This window comes from Mesoplodon densirostris, chromosome 13 (assembly GCF_025265405.1).
Source record: "Mesoplodon densirostris isolate mMesDen1 chromosome 13, mMesDen1 primary haplotype, whole genome shotgun sequence".
NCBI lineage: Eukaryota > Metazoa > Chordata > Mammalia > Artiodactyla > Ziphiidae > Mesoplodon > Mesoplodon densirostris.
The window spans coordinates 50,009,628-50,027,621 of NC_082673.1; the positions used below are offsets into that span (position 1 = coordinate 50,009,628).

General features: G+C 38.6%; 1 protein-coding gene across 7 annotated transcripts in view; it reads right to left on the reverse strand.

Moving 5' to 3' along the window:
• Positions 1-17,994, reverse strand: part of RUNX1T1 (RUNX1 partner transcriptional co-repressor 1) — a 139,184-nt gene that overhangs the window by 53,113 nt on the left and 68,077 nt on the right. For all 7 annotated transcript variants that reach the window (XM_060115454.1, XM_060115453.1, XM_060115456.1 and 4 more), the window contains 2 exons: positions 4,207-4,344; positions 1,958-2,199 (listed from right to left, as the gene is read on the reverse strand). In XM_060115454.1, coding sequence (XP_059971437.1) covers positions 1,958-2,199; positions 4,207-4,344 — 380 coding nt within the window. The remainder of the gene's footprint in view (positions 1-1,957; positions 2,200-4,206; positions 4,345-17,994) is intronic.

A 17,994-nucleotide genomic window follows, 5' to 3' on the forward strand; every position in this document is an offset into this window, starting at 1 on the left:
CTCCATCTAAATAACAGCATAATGTGATTCATTACGATTACTACCTGAGTTCAAATCATAGGCCTGTCACTACCAATGGGGTGGCCTAGAATATTTTTCTTCTGTAAGCCTCAGTTTCCCCACATGTAAAATGTGTATAAATAAAATGACATGTGTAAAAGCTTGCAGTCAAATGCTCAAAACAAAATTCATTCTCTATTCATTCATCTTTTGACAAATGTTCACTGCCTGCTGAATATATGCCTAGCACTATTAATTAATGTTTTCGCCAACTTGTCTTCATAAAGTTTTTAGATAAATAAAATCTTAAAAAAGTATTGCCCTCAAAAGTATTCCACTTAATATGTGGGAAAAATCTACTTAAAGCTACCAAATTTTTCTATATTTGAAGTTATAGAAACCATAGTTAAAGAACATATCAAATTTATAAAGCAGTTTTAAAATAAACATTTTTTTACTAGTAACAACATTTCATCACTCACTTGATACAATTACTGCTTTGGATTTACTTTGTGGTTCTATGATGTAACCTATTTATGTGTCAAAACGCTTTATGCAAAACTCAAGAACAAATAAAAAGGAAAAGATAAGTGACTGACAAAAGTAACTGCAGTATGCTGACACACTATGCCAAAAGCACCTTCCTGTCAGAGGAATACAAGGTGAATTGTATTCAGAGGAATACAAATTTGTCAGAGGAAGCTGATGGATTATGGGAAATGTGAAAGCTTCTTGTTCTTAAAGTGTGGGGGAGAGGGAGGTAAGGGTTAAAAATTGAATTGCAAAATCTCTGTCAAATGTGAGATACTATGATCTGAAGCATGTCTACGGCACTAAACTCTCACCCAGACTTTTATTACTAGGACTTCTTTTGTAAAACACAACTGCTATGGCTTTGCCCATGATAAGTCCATGTAATAAAAATAAATGATTATATCGAGAAAAAGGAAACTACTGCCTATCGTATGAATTTCAGTTCCATTGTAAGCCTGGATGATAAAAGGCCTGAATATGTGACTCAGAGCTTCTCTATGACTCAGTTTGCTATGGGAAAATCACCTTCCTAAATGAAAATCCTCTATTCATAACAAAAGTCACAAGACATGTAAAAGTGATTTAGAATGCAAGAAAAGGAAATATGTTCTAATTTCCAGTGTGACAATGTACAGACTGTAATATAATGTGCCAAAATCAACACTTCTGTTCTCAAACTAATGGTTTGTGTAATTCTACCTATAACAAAAAACGGTTTTGTTTAAAAAAAAAAAAAAAGCAATAAAGGGATATAAGGGGTTAAGGGATGAAGAAATCAGGGTATTATTGTTTTATGGGCAGTTTCAGTTTGGGGTGATGAAAAAGTTCTGGAAATGGATAGTAGTGATGGTTATACAACAATGTGGAGGTACTTAATGCCACTGAACTCTACACTCAGAAATGGTTAAAATGGTAAATTTTATGTCATGTATTTTACCACACACAAAAAATTCAATGCTATTAGCCTTAAAAATGAAAACATAAAAGAATAATGTGTTACTTGTTATAAATTCTTGCTCATCTAGGCTGATAATAAACCCCCCCAAAGCAACTAAGTTAAAATAAGCACCCAATTAGATTAAGCAAACCACTAACATAACAAAAATATTCTGTCATTGTTGAAAAGACACTAGCCATGCCAGGAGGATACACTTATTAAATTTTATGCACACGCACATTTATGGCCAAGATAATGATAAATTTGTATAACCACATCTTCATTAGCTAAATATCAATAGGAAAAGAAATCATGGTGGGGTCAATACATAATGCAGAACTGAAACCCTTGTTACTATAGAATTATCAGACTTTCATGTGATCTCCAGGTGTAGAAACAAAATACCTGTGAGAATGGAATCTGTAGTTTGAATCTCCCCCACACTCTCCCCGGTAACCCAAACTGGGCCGATTTCCGTTTGCTTACCACCAGTCCTAGTACGAGGGTGCGGACTCTCTCTCCTATTTCCGGTGAAATGTCATTGCCAAACTGCTGCAAGGTAGTGAGGAACCGTTTCAGCTTACTGAGCTGCCTGGCGCCACAGGCTGGGGGCAGCTGTTGATTAGCCAGAGAAGAAGAGGAAGAAGAGGAAGGCCCATTGCTAAAGCCATTGGGCGGTGAGGGGGCGCCATTCAAGGCTGTGGGTGAATGGCTCGTGCCATTAGTTACTGTCAGAGGGCACAAAATCAGAAAGAAAAAATAAACTTACAGAGAACATGCACAAGGAAATTACAACTAAGTATTCCTCCCTTCCAATCTAGTGAATTTGGTAATTTAAAAGCTGTTGGGCCTTTTTGGTAAAATGCTTTGACTTCACAGGATTACCAGAGGCTCAGGTACTCCATAACTAAATGGGTGGACTCCTCACACTGCATGAGGATATCCTGCACAGAAGCTGATAAGAAATGGGAGCCGGCTGGAGCACAGGGACAGCCCTGCCTCCCATGCACACATATGCAAACACAGAACAAACAGCATTTTGGATGTCAGCCTTTTGTCCCAGGCTTACATCAATATAACAGAACTATTTCTTTCTAAACTGCTCCCCTAGAGAAAATGGACATTTGGTGGAGACTAAATTTATCACTGGACATTTTTAATCATGTTTTGTACACACAACTGACAGCTGTGTTTACAGAAATACGACTTTCAAGTTTTAACCTTATACCACCCAATTAGAAGGCTATTTTCTCCCCCTCATATTTCTTAACCACTTCTTTAAGGAAAACACCAATTTTATGTAAGAAGCCAAAATGCATATGGTAATTATCAAAGAGTTATTTCTAGAAATCGAAAGGGGACATCTCAGTCCAACTAACAGCATGGATTGGTGGTAACTTTGAATTCATTTGATAAAATTTATTTGAACGTCAAGGTGATAATCCATAAGAACTAGGCTAGAAAATTTTGCACATTTCTCACCAAAGAAAATGTTGACTTTACCATGTTAGATCTTTATCAAACCCATCTTTTAAATATAATTTTGACAAACTACCTCCAACAATAGTTTGAAGATGTTTTAAGTACCTTATTATTCTTAAAAGTTTCAAGAAAATAAAATGGTCTCGTCCCAAATGAGTACCAAAGTAACCTGTCAAGAAATGACATCTCACTAGGACCTCTCAGAGGAGGCATATGCCTATCACTGTGGCTTTGGGTAACAACAAACCAAATACAAGATGACAGGGTTACAACTTGGCACTGTTGCAGGCCCCTGCTCCTTACATGTTTGGAAAGGTCTTATAAAAGGCAGTGCAACACTGCATAAATAGCCTGGATGTGTATTTTGCCGAACCCTTATAATCCCAAGGATCTATTTTTGCCTATTAGTTATTTTTCATTCATATACAGATTTCAGGGCACACAGTCTGTAAATAGTATTGTCTGCAACCAACAGCATTTATTAGTTTCACAAATCTTTGATGATATTTTAACCAGGACTTTCAGATGGATGAAAACAAAGCTATCTGCTATTCCTATTAAAATATACAGGAAAAAAGGGAAGTTGCTATTCTATCAGAATATTCTGTCCTTTCCTTGGATGACACAAAAAGCAATACACTCCACTGATTCAGAACACAAGTCTAGAGCCAAGTTGAAATGGAATAAATATTTAATAAATGTCTGACAAGTTCAAGCCAAGAAAGATGCTCCTTATTTCAGAAAGTTTTCTGTATGCAACTGTTGCATAGAATGATCCCTCTTTTAACTTAAGAATGTTAGATTTTAACATTATTTGTAAATAACAGAAGAAAGTGGATTAGAAGATCAGAAGTAACCTGGAAATAATTATAGCATATTAACATGTTCCAAGTCAAAATGAACAAACTAAAATAAGGAACTCCTCATTAAGTCAAAGGAGAAGCTAACGTGGTAATGATGAGTTACAGACCAAAGGCAGTGTTCTTCATTCACTGAAATCACAGAAGACTACAACTTTGAAACAATAATGAAAAGGCAGGCAAATACTGGCAGTCATACAAATTATACCCAAGACATGATAATTCTGTGCTCAATACCTACTCACTGGCAAACAAATTATTTGTGGGGGGGGGGGCTTTATTTCTGCATAATACATTGATGCTGGATCTTACTGTCCCTTAATTTTTATTTGCAGAAAAAAATTTAATTTGAACTTGAAAATGGAAACAGCAAATGCAGAAATGCCTACTTACACGTTGTTGGTGTAAATGAACTGGTTCTGGGAGCTCCTTGAGTTGTTGGGGGAGGTGGCATCGTGGGAGGAGTCAGCCTAGACGGGGTCTTCACATCCACAGGTGAGTCTGGCATCGTGGAGTGCTTCTCAGTCCGATCTGGAGGATGCCACCATGATCATGTTATTTTACTCCTTAAGCACCTTAGGGTTTTTTTTGTACCTCAGTTTTATAAGAGAGGTTCATCTTTTTTACAAGCAAGGCAAGAAATCCAACATCTTCTATCAATAAAACAGGCTTATCTACTGAAGCTTAAATCAAGACTTTATCATCCAAACCCCACTTAAGAAGGTGTAGCACAGATGGCAGGACCTCATTTCTAACTGGGTAATTTTACATCCTATTGTTATTTCTGGCTTAGACAGATGCTACCTTGGTAGTGTTATATGCAACAGCACAACTTCGCTTGAAGCTGAAGCCAACATTAGCAAGAGGTAAAAAATAGATGAGGAAGTGGGACGGTAATGAACCCCTCAGACAGCTCAGAAATAACACAAATCTTAGGCTCTGTTATGCAGGTAGGATACTGTTAGAAGCTGGTGTTTTGCAATGACTTTTTTGTAACACCTACCATCCCCTTTCCATGCTTAGTTTTCTAGCCTAACAGATGAAGCAGGCTATGTCTCCCAGACATAACCTCTCACTTCAATTTTTTTTCTGACCTGTTTGAAAAATCACCACTACATAAATGTCACAAAACGAAGTGAAGTTATTATTGACTTAGAACTTGTGAGTTTATGATCCACCATTTAAAAAATATGAAACCTGAGAAGTCCGTGCACCGCAGCAAAGAGTAGCCCCCACTCACTGCAATTAGAGAAAAGCCCGTGTGCAGCAACGAAGACCCAACGCAGCCATAAATAAATAAATAAATACATTTTAAAGATAAAAAAATAAAACATAACAAACCAATACTTCAATTAATAATCTCAGGCAGAGTAAGAATGGAAAAGTCCCAAACTGAGAACTAAAGACCTTTCTAATATTTTTTCATGAGTATGTGACAGGGAGAAATTTCCTAATTACCCAATAATGAACATTTGCACTTCAGGACTGTTTTATACTAAGTATACTTTTCCCTTGGAATTTTAAACTTTTTTCTCAACCTGATCTACTCAAAGAAACAGATCTCCAGTTAAAAAAAAAAAAAGTTTTCATTTGTTTGTATAGATCCAATTTTCTACAAACATGTGTACACAGGCACACACACACCCCAAAAATATTTGAGGCGCCTCTTGTGGCCTTAGGCACAGGTATCTCCCATTTGGAGTTTTTGAAAAGTAACATAACATAGACTATTAATAAAGAATGGGTCTCTTAAAACATTATGATCACCATAGTGAAAAACTCTCAATATTACTTGTCAATTATTAAAATGAAAAGCCCAAATTACTACTATGACAATTCCAAATCTACCTCCTCTTTATTCAAAGCAATTTCATAAGACTTGGGTTGCAACAGAACACAACTTTTGAAAGTTGAAATAGCGTTGACACCGTATTAGGGAAGAATGAAAATAATAATCATTCTAATAAGAGCACTGTGAATGATGATCCAGTGAACAGTACCAGGGTCTCTATTTCTTAGTCTCTACTGCTGGCTGAATAACAATGACTGTCCCTATAGTGAATAAGTGTTCTGAGTGAGATGATTGTGAAGACGCATGGAGAATGTCTCTACCTTTATCGTATTGTTAAGATTTTGACCTCATATTGCTATTCCAGAACACTTAACGAGTACCAGTGAATAACCTGTTGTAGAGAAAAGCAGAAGTTAGGCAGGTTTAAAACCACTTCTTTGATAGTAAAATTCATTGCACCGTTTACTCACCTCAACCAACCTCAGCAACAAGGGAATAAATAGCTTTCCACTTGTGTTGCAGCTGAGGGAAGAGGTACAGCAGCAAATACAAGTCTCCCTAAATAAAGGCAAATATTTCCCTCATGCCAAGGAAGGAGGGATAAAGGGAGGCTTGCCAGAGTCAGCTGGGAGATAACAGTGGGAACTGCTGGTCCATCTGGTTTTCATTCTGCTAACACTCACATGGAGCTGTTAGCAAAGGCAGTCCAGACCCACAGATTTGAAGCACGTGGCTGCACAGAAAGAGAAAGGAAGAGCAGGAGGGGGAAGGGGAAGTGGGAATAACAGAGAAAGAAATAAATAAGTATATCGAGCAATAGAAGGAAAGGGTGAGAAAGAGGGAACAGACCAAAAAGCAGGGAGAAAAGAGCCTGGAAAGGGAGAAAGTTACCCTGGACAGCTTCACCACCACTAAAAGCTGAGCCTTGGTGGGCACAAGCCCTACCTTACTTGATGCACTTCTAGAGCAATACCTAAACTTGGAAATGTATCTTAAACATGCTTTTCATTACTCTTTTTCCAATAGCCCACACTAAGGAAAAAGGGAATAATAAACCATAAAGTTGACAGTGGGTTTCCTCTTCAGACTCTTTTAAGATAAAGTTTGTATTTCTGTCTTCCTCTGCCCAATTTTAGAAAGATTTTTGATATATTCATAATTTTAATTTGAATACCTGTCTTGGTCCACTTGTGTAACATGATTCCTATCCATAATTTAATAATAATAATACCAACAACAATTATTATAAAACGTAGATGAACAACTTTTTAAAATTCCTGAGATGTTGTCAATATTTTAGGAGCAATAACCACTGAGCCAATGAATAGCAAGCAAAACACCACTACTTCTAACAGGAATATATACATTCTCTCCGGAATACATGTATATGTGTATGTATTTAAGATTTTGACATTAGCCACATTTCTGTGATGGCTAGCTTCACTCTGATGAAATGGAGTTCCAACCCAGAGGTCCTACAAACTTAGACAAAGTGGGACCATATGTAACTCATTCTGTGCTGTTCAATGCAATCAATCCAGGATTGAAATAGATGATGAAATAACCAGCCAAGCCTAAGCCATACACACACAAAAACGCTCTGGAGTAGAGAGATTTAAGATAAATTCAGAAAATGTGTTTCAAGTATGCTGCATTCTGTTGCATTTGTTTTGGATTAATAAAAAGAAAAAAAAAAGCATTTTGAAATATATATTCTTGAAACTTCTATAGCAAACAGCAAAAGAGCTATGATTCAACCATAGAAGCATTTCACTCCATTTCAAATTAGAGGATATAGTAAAACCAATGTTAAGTTATAATATTTCTCATGTAATTTTTTAAGTTCATGAAAATTACACCATTCTTGCATGTAATCTCTGTTTTTAGTTGGTGTAGGGGAAAGCTGACATTTACTGAAAGACTGACACAAAATGAAAAAAATAAGAAAGAAAAAAAATTATCAGATCAGGGAATTATTTGTTTTAAAAGAACTGACTTTACTTCTACCTTAATGATTCACACCACTTCTAAACAAGATCTTCCCTATGTGGTAAGTTTTCAACTCCCATGGCAAATATCCAACACATATGTACCAAAGACGGCTGATGCATGGAAGAAAATGTGGCATATATAAATACATTACCGATACCATTTCAATATCCAATTCAATGTCAGGGCCTTCTAGAAGCAGTATGTTTTCCATTTCCCTTTTTGTTGTTGTTGTTTTATGTGAAAAGGTATGGCATAATCTGCCATGGCACTTATTTTACTTTTAGTTAGCTCAAATAGTTCCAGATGTGTTTTTAAGGTATGAAGAATAGGCATTCTATATTTCCCTTGTTTACATACCATTCTAGAGATGATTGATGTAAAAAGATCTCTGTATTGGTATAATGAATGGCACGACATTTTCTATCAGAGTTCATCATGTCAATTACAGTAGAAGAAAGATCTTGGTTTCATAGGTGTTATGGGTTGAGGAACTTTTTGGTCAATTAGTAGTTAGTCCAGAGTTAGTCTTATTTGAATAAGTGTTAGTTACAAAAGCTAGAAGGTATGCACTAAAGAGGATTAAGCCAAAGTGGAACCACGGTACTATTAATGGAAAGGCAGGAGGAACAAAAAGGCAGGAGGTACAGAATTTGATTTTTATTTCTCTGGAAAATTTGGCAAATACAGTTCTGACAATTGAGTCATTTAGTGACTCCAGTGATTGTGTGTGAGATGTTACAGGCAACTTGTCTGCAGACTGGAAAGGTAGCCATCCAGCCTTCACACCACAACCACCTCATTTCCCTGAAAAACACCTCTGGCAACATTCATTCCTGCTCAGAACCCTTCAACAATGCCTCAGAATAAAAGTCAAATGCTAACCTTTTAAGCTGGATGTACTGATACAGTGGGAAGGATATTTAGCAATAACAGGAGAACTTCCAAGTTAAGTCAGAAATGGTTGCAAATGTAGACTCCTGACCATCAGTAGTGGGACCTCAGGCAAGTGAGTTACCCTGAGCCTCAGTCCCTCATAGGAATGAGGATACAATCCTCTACCTCATCAGGACCCCACCACAGTGCCTACTCATATTAGGTACCGACACGTGTGAGCTCCATTCTCTTTGACCTTCCACTTCATGATCCATTTATGGGTTTATTTCCAGTGTCTTTCCCCCAATTCTATTCTATTCTATATAAGGCACCCTGACATTACTCCTTGGCTTTTCTGCCTGTATCATGCTGTTGTTTCCTTTATCTAGAAGAACCTGTCCCATCTTATACATTATTCACTGCCTATTATAGATTCCACGTCCTCTTACAGCTTTTCCCAGTTGCCCCAGGTGTCAACCACATCAGGTTTCCTCTGCCTCTCTTTTAGCATTTGTCACAGCCCATCTGTACAATAGCTGTATATGTGAATGTGTATTATACACTCTAACACCCCAACCAGTGCAAACAGTAAGCAACTTGATAGCAATTTTTTTTAACTGCCTCCTTAGGAAGACATTTAAAAAATAAACACAACCATGGTTTTCACTAGAAGCATGGTTACATTCCTAATTTTTACAAATCTATTCCCTATATTATAGCCAGTTCAAAGATAGCAACTCTAATTTCAAGGCAAAAGACAAACACAGAACCATCAACAGCATATAAATACATGAGGAAATAGAATACAGGTAATATGAGAAGATACTGAAAATCCAAAATTCAGTTCAACTGTGCAAACAACTTATTATGTGGTTACAGGCAAGTGTAAGAATGACCTGTTACCTCATGCCTTATCACAGGTGTTATATGAAGATTGCTACATCTGAAATACAAAGCTTATCTGACCAACTCCCTGATTTAAAAACTTAGGGAGTGTCCCACTGGCCACAGAATGAAATATATGCTCTTCAGCTTAGCTTATGTCACAGATACTGTTGAGTGCCTACCCAACAGCCCTTATCCCTGTCTTCCTGCTGAAGAGCTCTAATTTTGTTCAGGTACAAAATTTGAGGGGGGCAGATTCTCCTTGTTTTACATTAATCAGGTTATCACATTCCCCTTATCAGCAACAGGTTTCAGAGGTGAGTGTTGTGCTCCAGTTCTGGACAATGGGTCATGAAGGGAGGTCTCTGGAAAAGGTTCTAGGAAAGAGTTCCTCACTCTAAACAGAGACCCAAGAAGAAGATAGCCCTTCTTCTTCTGATAGGCACTATTGTATCTATAAGTGATTCCTTCACATCTTTGGAGTCTACTTGTCTTATTTATAAAACTAAGCATCCTGGAATACATGACCTCAAGGATCTTTCGCAAACTCTAATACTCTCTGGTTTCTTTTTCCAGATATGGCTTATGATCATCTCAAACATAAAGGAGACTACCCAGAGAAAATATATCTGACAAGAAAGTGACCACTAGACTTCCTCTGTCCACATAAATTTCTATGTCCACAAGAATATGTCTGCACAGAAATTTTTTTTCCATAAACATTAAAATTAATATCTACCTCTTGTTTTCAAATACATTTTCAATCCTCATTACTAAATCTCCATCAATGATTTGGTTACAAAATACCCTACAAAATGTCCAAATTCCCCTGTTTAGTTATCATCAAAACACTCACTTTCACAGCTCAGGTTTTTTTTTTTTTTTTTTTTTTTTTAGTTTCTGCTTTATAACAAAGTGAATCAGTCATACATATACATCTGTTCCCACATCCCTTCCCTCATGCATCTCCCTCCCTCCCACCCTCCCCATCCCACCCCTCCAGGAGGTCACAAAGCACCGAGCTGATCTCCCTGTGCTCTGCGGCTGCTTCCCACTATCTATCTACCTTAAGTTTGGTAGTGTATATATGTCCATGTCTCTCTTTCGCTTTGTCACAGCTTACCCTTCCCCCTCCCCATATCCTCAAGTCCATTCTCAAGTAGGTCTGTGTCTATATTCCTGTTTTACCCCTAGGTTCTTCATGACATTTTTTTTTAAATTCCATATATATGTGTTAGCATACGGTATTTGTCTTTCTCTTTCTGACTTACTTCACTCTGTATGACAGACTCTAGGTCCATCCACCTCATTACAAATAGCTAAGTTTCGTTTCTTTTTATGGCTGAGTAATATTCCATTGTATATATGTGCCACATCTTCTTTATCCATTCATCCGATGATGGACACTTAGGTTGTTTCCAGTTCCGGGCTATTGTGAATAGAGCTGCAATGAACATTTTGGTACATGTCTCTTTTTGAATTATGGTTTTCTCAGGGTATATGCCCAGTAGTGGGATTGCTGGGTCATATGGTAGTTCTATTTTTAGTTTTTTAAGGAACCTCCATACTGTTCTCCATAGTGGCTGTACCAATTCACATTCCCACCAGGAGTGCAAGAGTGTTCCCTTTTCTCCACACCCTCTCCAGCATTTATTGTTTCTAGATTTCTTGATGATGACCATTCTGACTGGTGTGAGATGATATCTCATTGTAGTTTTGATTTGCATTTCTCTAATGATTAATGATGTTGACAGCTCAGGTTCTTGAAAGAGTAATCTACACTCACTTTCCTTATTTCCCATTCTGCCTTACGTGTACTTGGAGGGGACACCTATAAGAATTTATGCCTAGAAAGTTTCCCTCCCAGTACAGGGACTTGCCATACCCTCTAATTTCATAACTACCTTGGGAACCACCATGTTCTTTTATGACCTTGTACCCAAGATACCAGTGGCTGGTCCAGGCAGAGCGCTTAGTCCAAGATGGGCAATCTCAGGAAAGGAAAACAATCCCAACGATTGTTTCCCAAGGAAAACTGCACTGTCTACTGCCCTCCATGTCCAGAGAGCAGGTCTGTCTTGAAAAAGAAGGCACCTAACAGGCAGAAAGAAGCAAAGAAGTGGCAAGAGATCATCCTTATAGTGCTTTGTAGTAAAGTTCCTCATTCTGCTGGATCCTAGGCACCAGCCGCATCTCTAAAATTCCTACAATTTGGATCTTCCAAACAATCCTAGCCAATCAGTCCCTACTTTGCCTAAAACCTAATTTGAGTTGACTTTTCACTCAAAACCAAAGAATCCTGACTAAAATAACCCTGGAATATAGCATCGAAGTATTCTCTTAACTCCCACTGAAACCCTTCCAAAATGTTTCTTCATTATTAATCCAAGAAACACTTGTATCCTTTACCTGGCACCTTTGTAGCAGCTGACACTGTTCAGGACTTCCTCCTTCCTGAAACATATTGTTCCCAGGATACCACTATTCTAACACTCTCCTCATTTTTCTTAGGCCTTCCTGGGTGCTCCTTCTCAGTCTCTTTTATGGGTTCACCCTTCTTCACCTCTGTGATAATTACTGTTATTTTCCCCCAATGTTCTTCTTCAAAGTTTCACTCTATACCTTTTCCTTAGTGACTTCATTGGTGCTGGGATAGTTACACCATGGCCATTATGTAGATAACTTGTACCTATAACTCTAGCCCTAATATCCTTTCCAAGTTCTAGAACCAAATATCTAGAATGTGACTCATTTCAACAGCCTGAATTCAAACCCTCATCATCCATCATCCATCATCTCTCACCTGGCCTAATCAACAATCCATTGAATGGACTCCCGGATCTGACTATTCATCTCTGATCCATTCTCCAAAGACCTTTCATAATGCTAAGCATAAAGTCCTTGTGTCTTATTAGGGCATAGAAAGACCTTTGTGACTCATCTGGTTCCCATCCACCCCCATCCATTCAGTAACTCTTTACTGAACTACTATGGCTCTCCAAATGCCCCTGGGTCACACAGGGTTCCACTGTATTGCATCCCTTTCCTGAAATACTCTTCACCCCACCACTGCCTGGTTAAGTCCATCATTCCTTTAAAACTCCATTTGGGTGTCACTTCAGTCAGAAACAACAACCCTCCCATCTCAGGCTGTCCCAAACTCCCCCACATTTCCCTACTTCACTCTCTAGTTCCTCTTATGGCACTGATCACACTATACTTAGAACCAACGTCAGTCTCTCCCACCAGTTCATAATTTACTTAAGGTAAATTATGGCATATGATTTGTTGTTATAGCCCCAGCACTTGGCACAGTGCTTGACACATAGAAGGTGCTCAATACATTTAGTATTTTAAATGAATATATATTGCTATAATGTCATAATGTAGGCAGATGGGGTAGGGTGTACTTGGAGAAAAAGAACCAGATGTAGCTTTTTGACATAAGAGAAGCCATTTTAGACCTAAACCATTTTGTGATCTAAGCCTGGCCACAAAGCTTGTCCCTGAATAGGTCTCAGTAATTAATGATTTTAAGGGAACAAAGGAATGCAGGAACAGAGGAAAAAGCAGTCAAGAAACAATAATTCAGCAATAAATCAGAGTCCTAGTTTCTCCTCAAGGGATATACATAACCATCTTATACATATCTTGGAGTTGTTTTACAGGAACTAAGGAAGACCCCAGAACCTAAAGAAAGATGATGTTGGGCCTCCCTGGTGGCACAGTGGTTGAGAGTCCGCCTGCCGATGCAGGGGATACGGGTTCGTGCCCCGGTCTGGGAGGATCCCATATGCCGCGGAGCGGCTGGGCCCGTGAGCCATGGCCGCTGGGCCTGCGCGTCCGGAGCCTGTGCTCCGCAACGGGAGAGGCCACAACAGTGAGAGGCCCGCATACCGCAAAAAGAAAAAAAAAAAAAAAAAAAAAAAAAAAGATGATGTTGACCTTTTCTGACCCTCGTGACTTCAATCAACTAGAGCTTAGATTCTGTCACCCTCTGCCCCAATTCTATGTAGAATTCTCCTCTGCTCAAGCCCCATCATGAATATGCATGTAGCTTAAAACTCTCCCAGTTTTGCTTTTGGGGAGACACTGCTTTGGGAAGGATCTCCAGTGTTCTCCTTACTTGCTACAAGTAATAAATCCTTCCTTTTCCCGATCTTTGGCTTGGTTGTGTCTTTTGCAACGCCCACCAAGAGGGGAACCCAGTTTTCAGGTAACAATAAGGCATGCCTTTAGTCACAATTTTGAAACACTCGAACTTTCAAGAGACATGACAGATTTAACTTAAGATACAATCATCTACATCTTTTTTTCCATCCTTAAAAAAAATCCTAAAATGAATTTCTACATTAAGTAACCAAATATAAATCTTTGAACTGGATTATTGAGTTCACCAGTTTTAAAATGTCTTTCAGCAATCACAATATATTTCCTAAGACCTTTTATAAAGGAGATTTTTAAGGCAATTTATACACGTATGACAGAGTCTCCAAAAGCTCCCTTTTTTACAATAATAGTATCAACGTAGTCATACATCATACATATGTACATTCAAAACAAAGAAAAAAAAACATATTATGAGCCAAAACCAATTTTTTCCACATTTCAAAATTTTCCTGTTGCTTGTCTATGGATGGTAGGATTATAGATTATTTTTTAGTTTCTGTTATCTTTCTTTTATTTAAAGTTATGCAATGAACATGTTTGTTTTACAAGGGAAAAAAAAACCCACGAAAACCCTTAGGATAAATCACCTAAAATCAGGCATTAGGCACTATACCAAATGCCCTGCATGCTTTATCTCACTTTAAAATCTCACTATGAAAGGTACTACAAATTTGACCATCTTATATAAAGGAACTGAGGACCAGAGAGGGTGGATAATTTGTTCGAGGTTACAAGCTAGAACTTACTCCAGGTCTTCTCACAGTTCATTATCATCTAAAACTAATATTATTTTATATAAGATCTGGAAAACTGAAATAAAGAAACATTCAGTAAATATTAAATCTAGAGACAGCATTATACTAGAACTGCACCTTCCCAAACTACTGTACTAGCCACATGTGACCATTTAAATTTTAATTAATTAAAACTAAATAAAATTTAAAATTTAGATCCCCAGTCACACTAGCCACCATTCAAGTGCTCAACAGCCATGGTGACATGGCTACCACACTAGAAAGCTCAGTTATTGAGTATTTCTGTCATCACAAAAGGACAACGCCATAATCAAATAATGGCTCTGAAATGCTACATTTAGAAGCAAAAGCTCCGTGGGAGGAGTCCATGAAAGTGTCCACGCAGCCTGAAAGTGTGGGGATGGGGGGAAGGAGTGCCTTTGGCCTCATCCTAAACACCTCCCATTCCCATTCAGATGTTTCATTTGTTTTATAGGTTGAGCTTCTGAATATGATTTCATTTGATGGGTAAAAGGAAAAATAAAAGTTTGAAACCCAATGACTAAGATAAGTGAGCTCCGAAAAAGTAGGAGAATAAGTCATGCTCAGTCCAAGTAATCAGTAAACATTGGGATAACTATGCTAATGAGAACAATGCCAAGTGTTCAGTCCTGGAACAAGCTGGTCAGCAGCTGAGTCAGTAGCTGGTCCAGAAACAGGGATGACTGCCTAAAGCAGGACATCATGCCTATAAAGAGCATGAGTTAAGATGGAAGATGGCAGGGCTTCCCTGGTAGCACAGTGGTTGAGAGTCTGCCTGCCGATGCAGGGGACATGGGGTCGTGCCCTGGTCCGGGAAGATCCCACATGAAGTGGAGCAGCTAGGCCCGTGAGCCATGGCCGCTGAGCCTGCGCGTCTGGAGCCTGTGCTCCGCAATGGGAGAGGCCACAACAGTGACAGGCCCGCGTACTGCAAAAAAAAAAAAAAAAAGAGATGGAAGATGGCAAAAGAATGAGGTAAATACATATGAATCTATCACAATTTCTAGAAAAATAACTTCAAAAATCTTGTGTCATCTCTTATAGGGACAATGAATTTCCCTTCACTTCCTCTATAGCACTTAAGTAGCTAGTACTGGAAATATTTATCTTGTTTTTGAATGTTTCCCCAATCACAGTGTCAACTTCATGAATGCAGAAAATTTTGACCTATTTTGTTAACTCCAGCTTCCACAGCATTTAGAAGAGTGTCTGAAACGGTAGGCACTTGATAAAGATTTGTTGAATGAATGAATAAAGAAAGTAAAAGCAAGGAAAAAAGTAAAGGGAGTTTCTGACAAAACAGGCAGAGACATATTAGTAACTCTACGGTTACCCAGAGTGGGCCAGAGGATGAGTAAGCAGACAGGAGACATGCTGAAAGCACACACTCATTTAAATGGAGTAGAGGCCCAACAGAGTCTAAACCAGTTCACTCATTTTTGACAAAGATGACCTGCAGCCCACCAAGAGAAAGCACTATAAACGTTAATAAGTACCCAAATGGTGGTTCTAGTTAGAAAAATCAATTACTAATTTCATAAAGTGTGGAAAGGAATGTGGGTCTTATGAATACTGGTAGACTCCAGGTATTAATTGTATGTATAAGCTCCTTAGAAATGTCATCTCTCCCACATCTGTTATTACCTTCACTCCAGTGATTCTGCTTCAGAGTCTAATAACCACTTCCTGGAGGTAGCTCCTGGAGCCACCAAGGGGATATATCAAGCAGCCTGGGGTTAACTATGGTACTTTAACCAGCATAGTTCCACATTAACCTGTTTTAAGATTTAATGTATTTTAAGATTTCGTTTGGAAGAAAGGGACCTCTTGTTTAAGAAAGACAAGTTTGAAATGGCTGGCACAGGCAACTAGCTGAATGTTTGCTGAATGACTGTGATAAAAACACTAAGGAAAAATCCACAACTCCTAAATACATAGAAAAGTGACTCCTGCTTGCATAAAGAGCAGAGAAAGACAAAGGTATCACCAAGGGCCCATAAATTGAACATAAGCATTTATGTAACACCCTGCTGCCAAAGTGCAGATTATTCCAGAAGGTGAAAAAATCATTAGATAGTGATCCAAACCTTTAACAATCTCAAAGTACACACAATTTTTTACTCCATCAAGATTTGTCTTATTTGCCAATGACAAAGAAGGCTATAGAGCCAGCTCTGAGAGCTGTCGCAGAAAAATGGCAGCATACACATCCAGCTGCAGTCAATTATGATTACCCAGATAAGACTTAGTAAATCTAGGCAGAAAATTAAGAAGGTGTGCAGAGTATGTACCCGTGACTAAATCACAGACAAGCAAATAGCAGAAGCTCAAATGAATATTTGTTGAATTTAATTGAATGTACTCTTAAAAATAACCAATCGGTACTGTTAGTGTAGACTTCACATAATAGGAAATGGGAAAGCACAGAGTTTTTAGGCAGCTGAATTATACACTCATTTTTATATTATAGGTATATGTGGAGCAGAGAGTAAATAGGGTAAGAAAGGCAAGAGGACTGGATACCAAGAGTGTAGGCAAGAAATGATACAGCCTCCAGCATGGAAGCGGCCCTAAGAATGGAGAATAAGAGGGAGATTCAGGAGACATTTTAAAAGTCTGTGTCAAATTCACAGAGCTTCGTAACAAAATAAGATAAACCTTGAGCAAGTAGGAATCTAGAGGTGCATGGCAATGTCAAAAAGCAAACCCAAACACGACAGGAAGAACCATTTGGAAAAAAGTTCCGTTATGTCATAGTGACTTAGAGGGATCCCTGCATCACTCTGTTGTTCATGTCATATATAAAACACACTAAACATCTTCCTCTCCTCCCACAGGTGCCACCATCAAATTATTCTCCCTCCTAAACGTGTTTCTCCATCTCCATCACCATCCTCAGGCACTACCATCTTTCACTGGGACTTTTTCAGGAGCTAATCTTCACAACCCCTCACCCCATAATGCCATCTGTTTACCATACAACAGATGGAATAATCCTGTCAAACACAAATGTATTCACTCGTTTAAATAACAGCATTTATTCAAAAATATCTGAGGGCTTCCCTGGTGGTGCAGTGGTTGAGAGTCCGCCTGCCGATGCAGGGGACACGGGTTTGTGCCCCGGTTCGGGAGGATCCCACGTGCCGCGGAGCAGCTGGGCCCGTGAGCCATGGCTGCTGAGCCTGCGCGTCCAGAGCCTGTGCTCCGCAACGGGAGAGGCCACAGCAGTGAGAGGCCCGCGTACGGCAAAATATATGTATATATATATATATCTGAGCCATCTACAAAGTGCTAGGTACTATTTCATACAACAAGGAGAAGGCAATAAAAACAAAGGAAAATCACTGCCCTCAAGAATTTTATATTCTAATGATCAGATCAAGTTACTACTCTAAATACTTTAAAGTGTTTCAATGGTTTACCATCACTCTTAAGATAATATCCAAAACCCTTTAAGTGACCTAGAACAGTAGATAGACTTAGTCTCTGCTTACCTCTCCTCTCTTATCTCACATCTCATTGGTTTAATCAGTTGTAAGTTTCACATCACCTCAGGGCCTTTCACTTAGCCAAGAAAACCCACCTTGGCTCTGAATTCACTTACTCAAAGGTGTCCCTGATCCCCACCCCCCACCCCCACCCCGCCGTGTTATAAGCTCTATTGTACCATTTAACTGTTGCTTACAGAGCTTA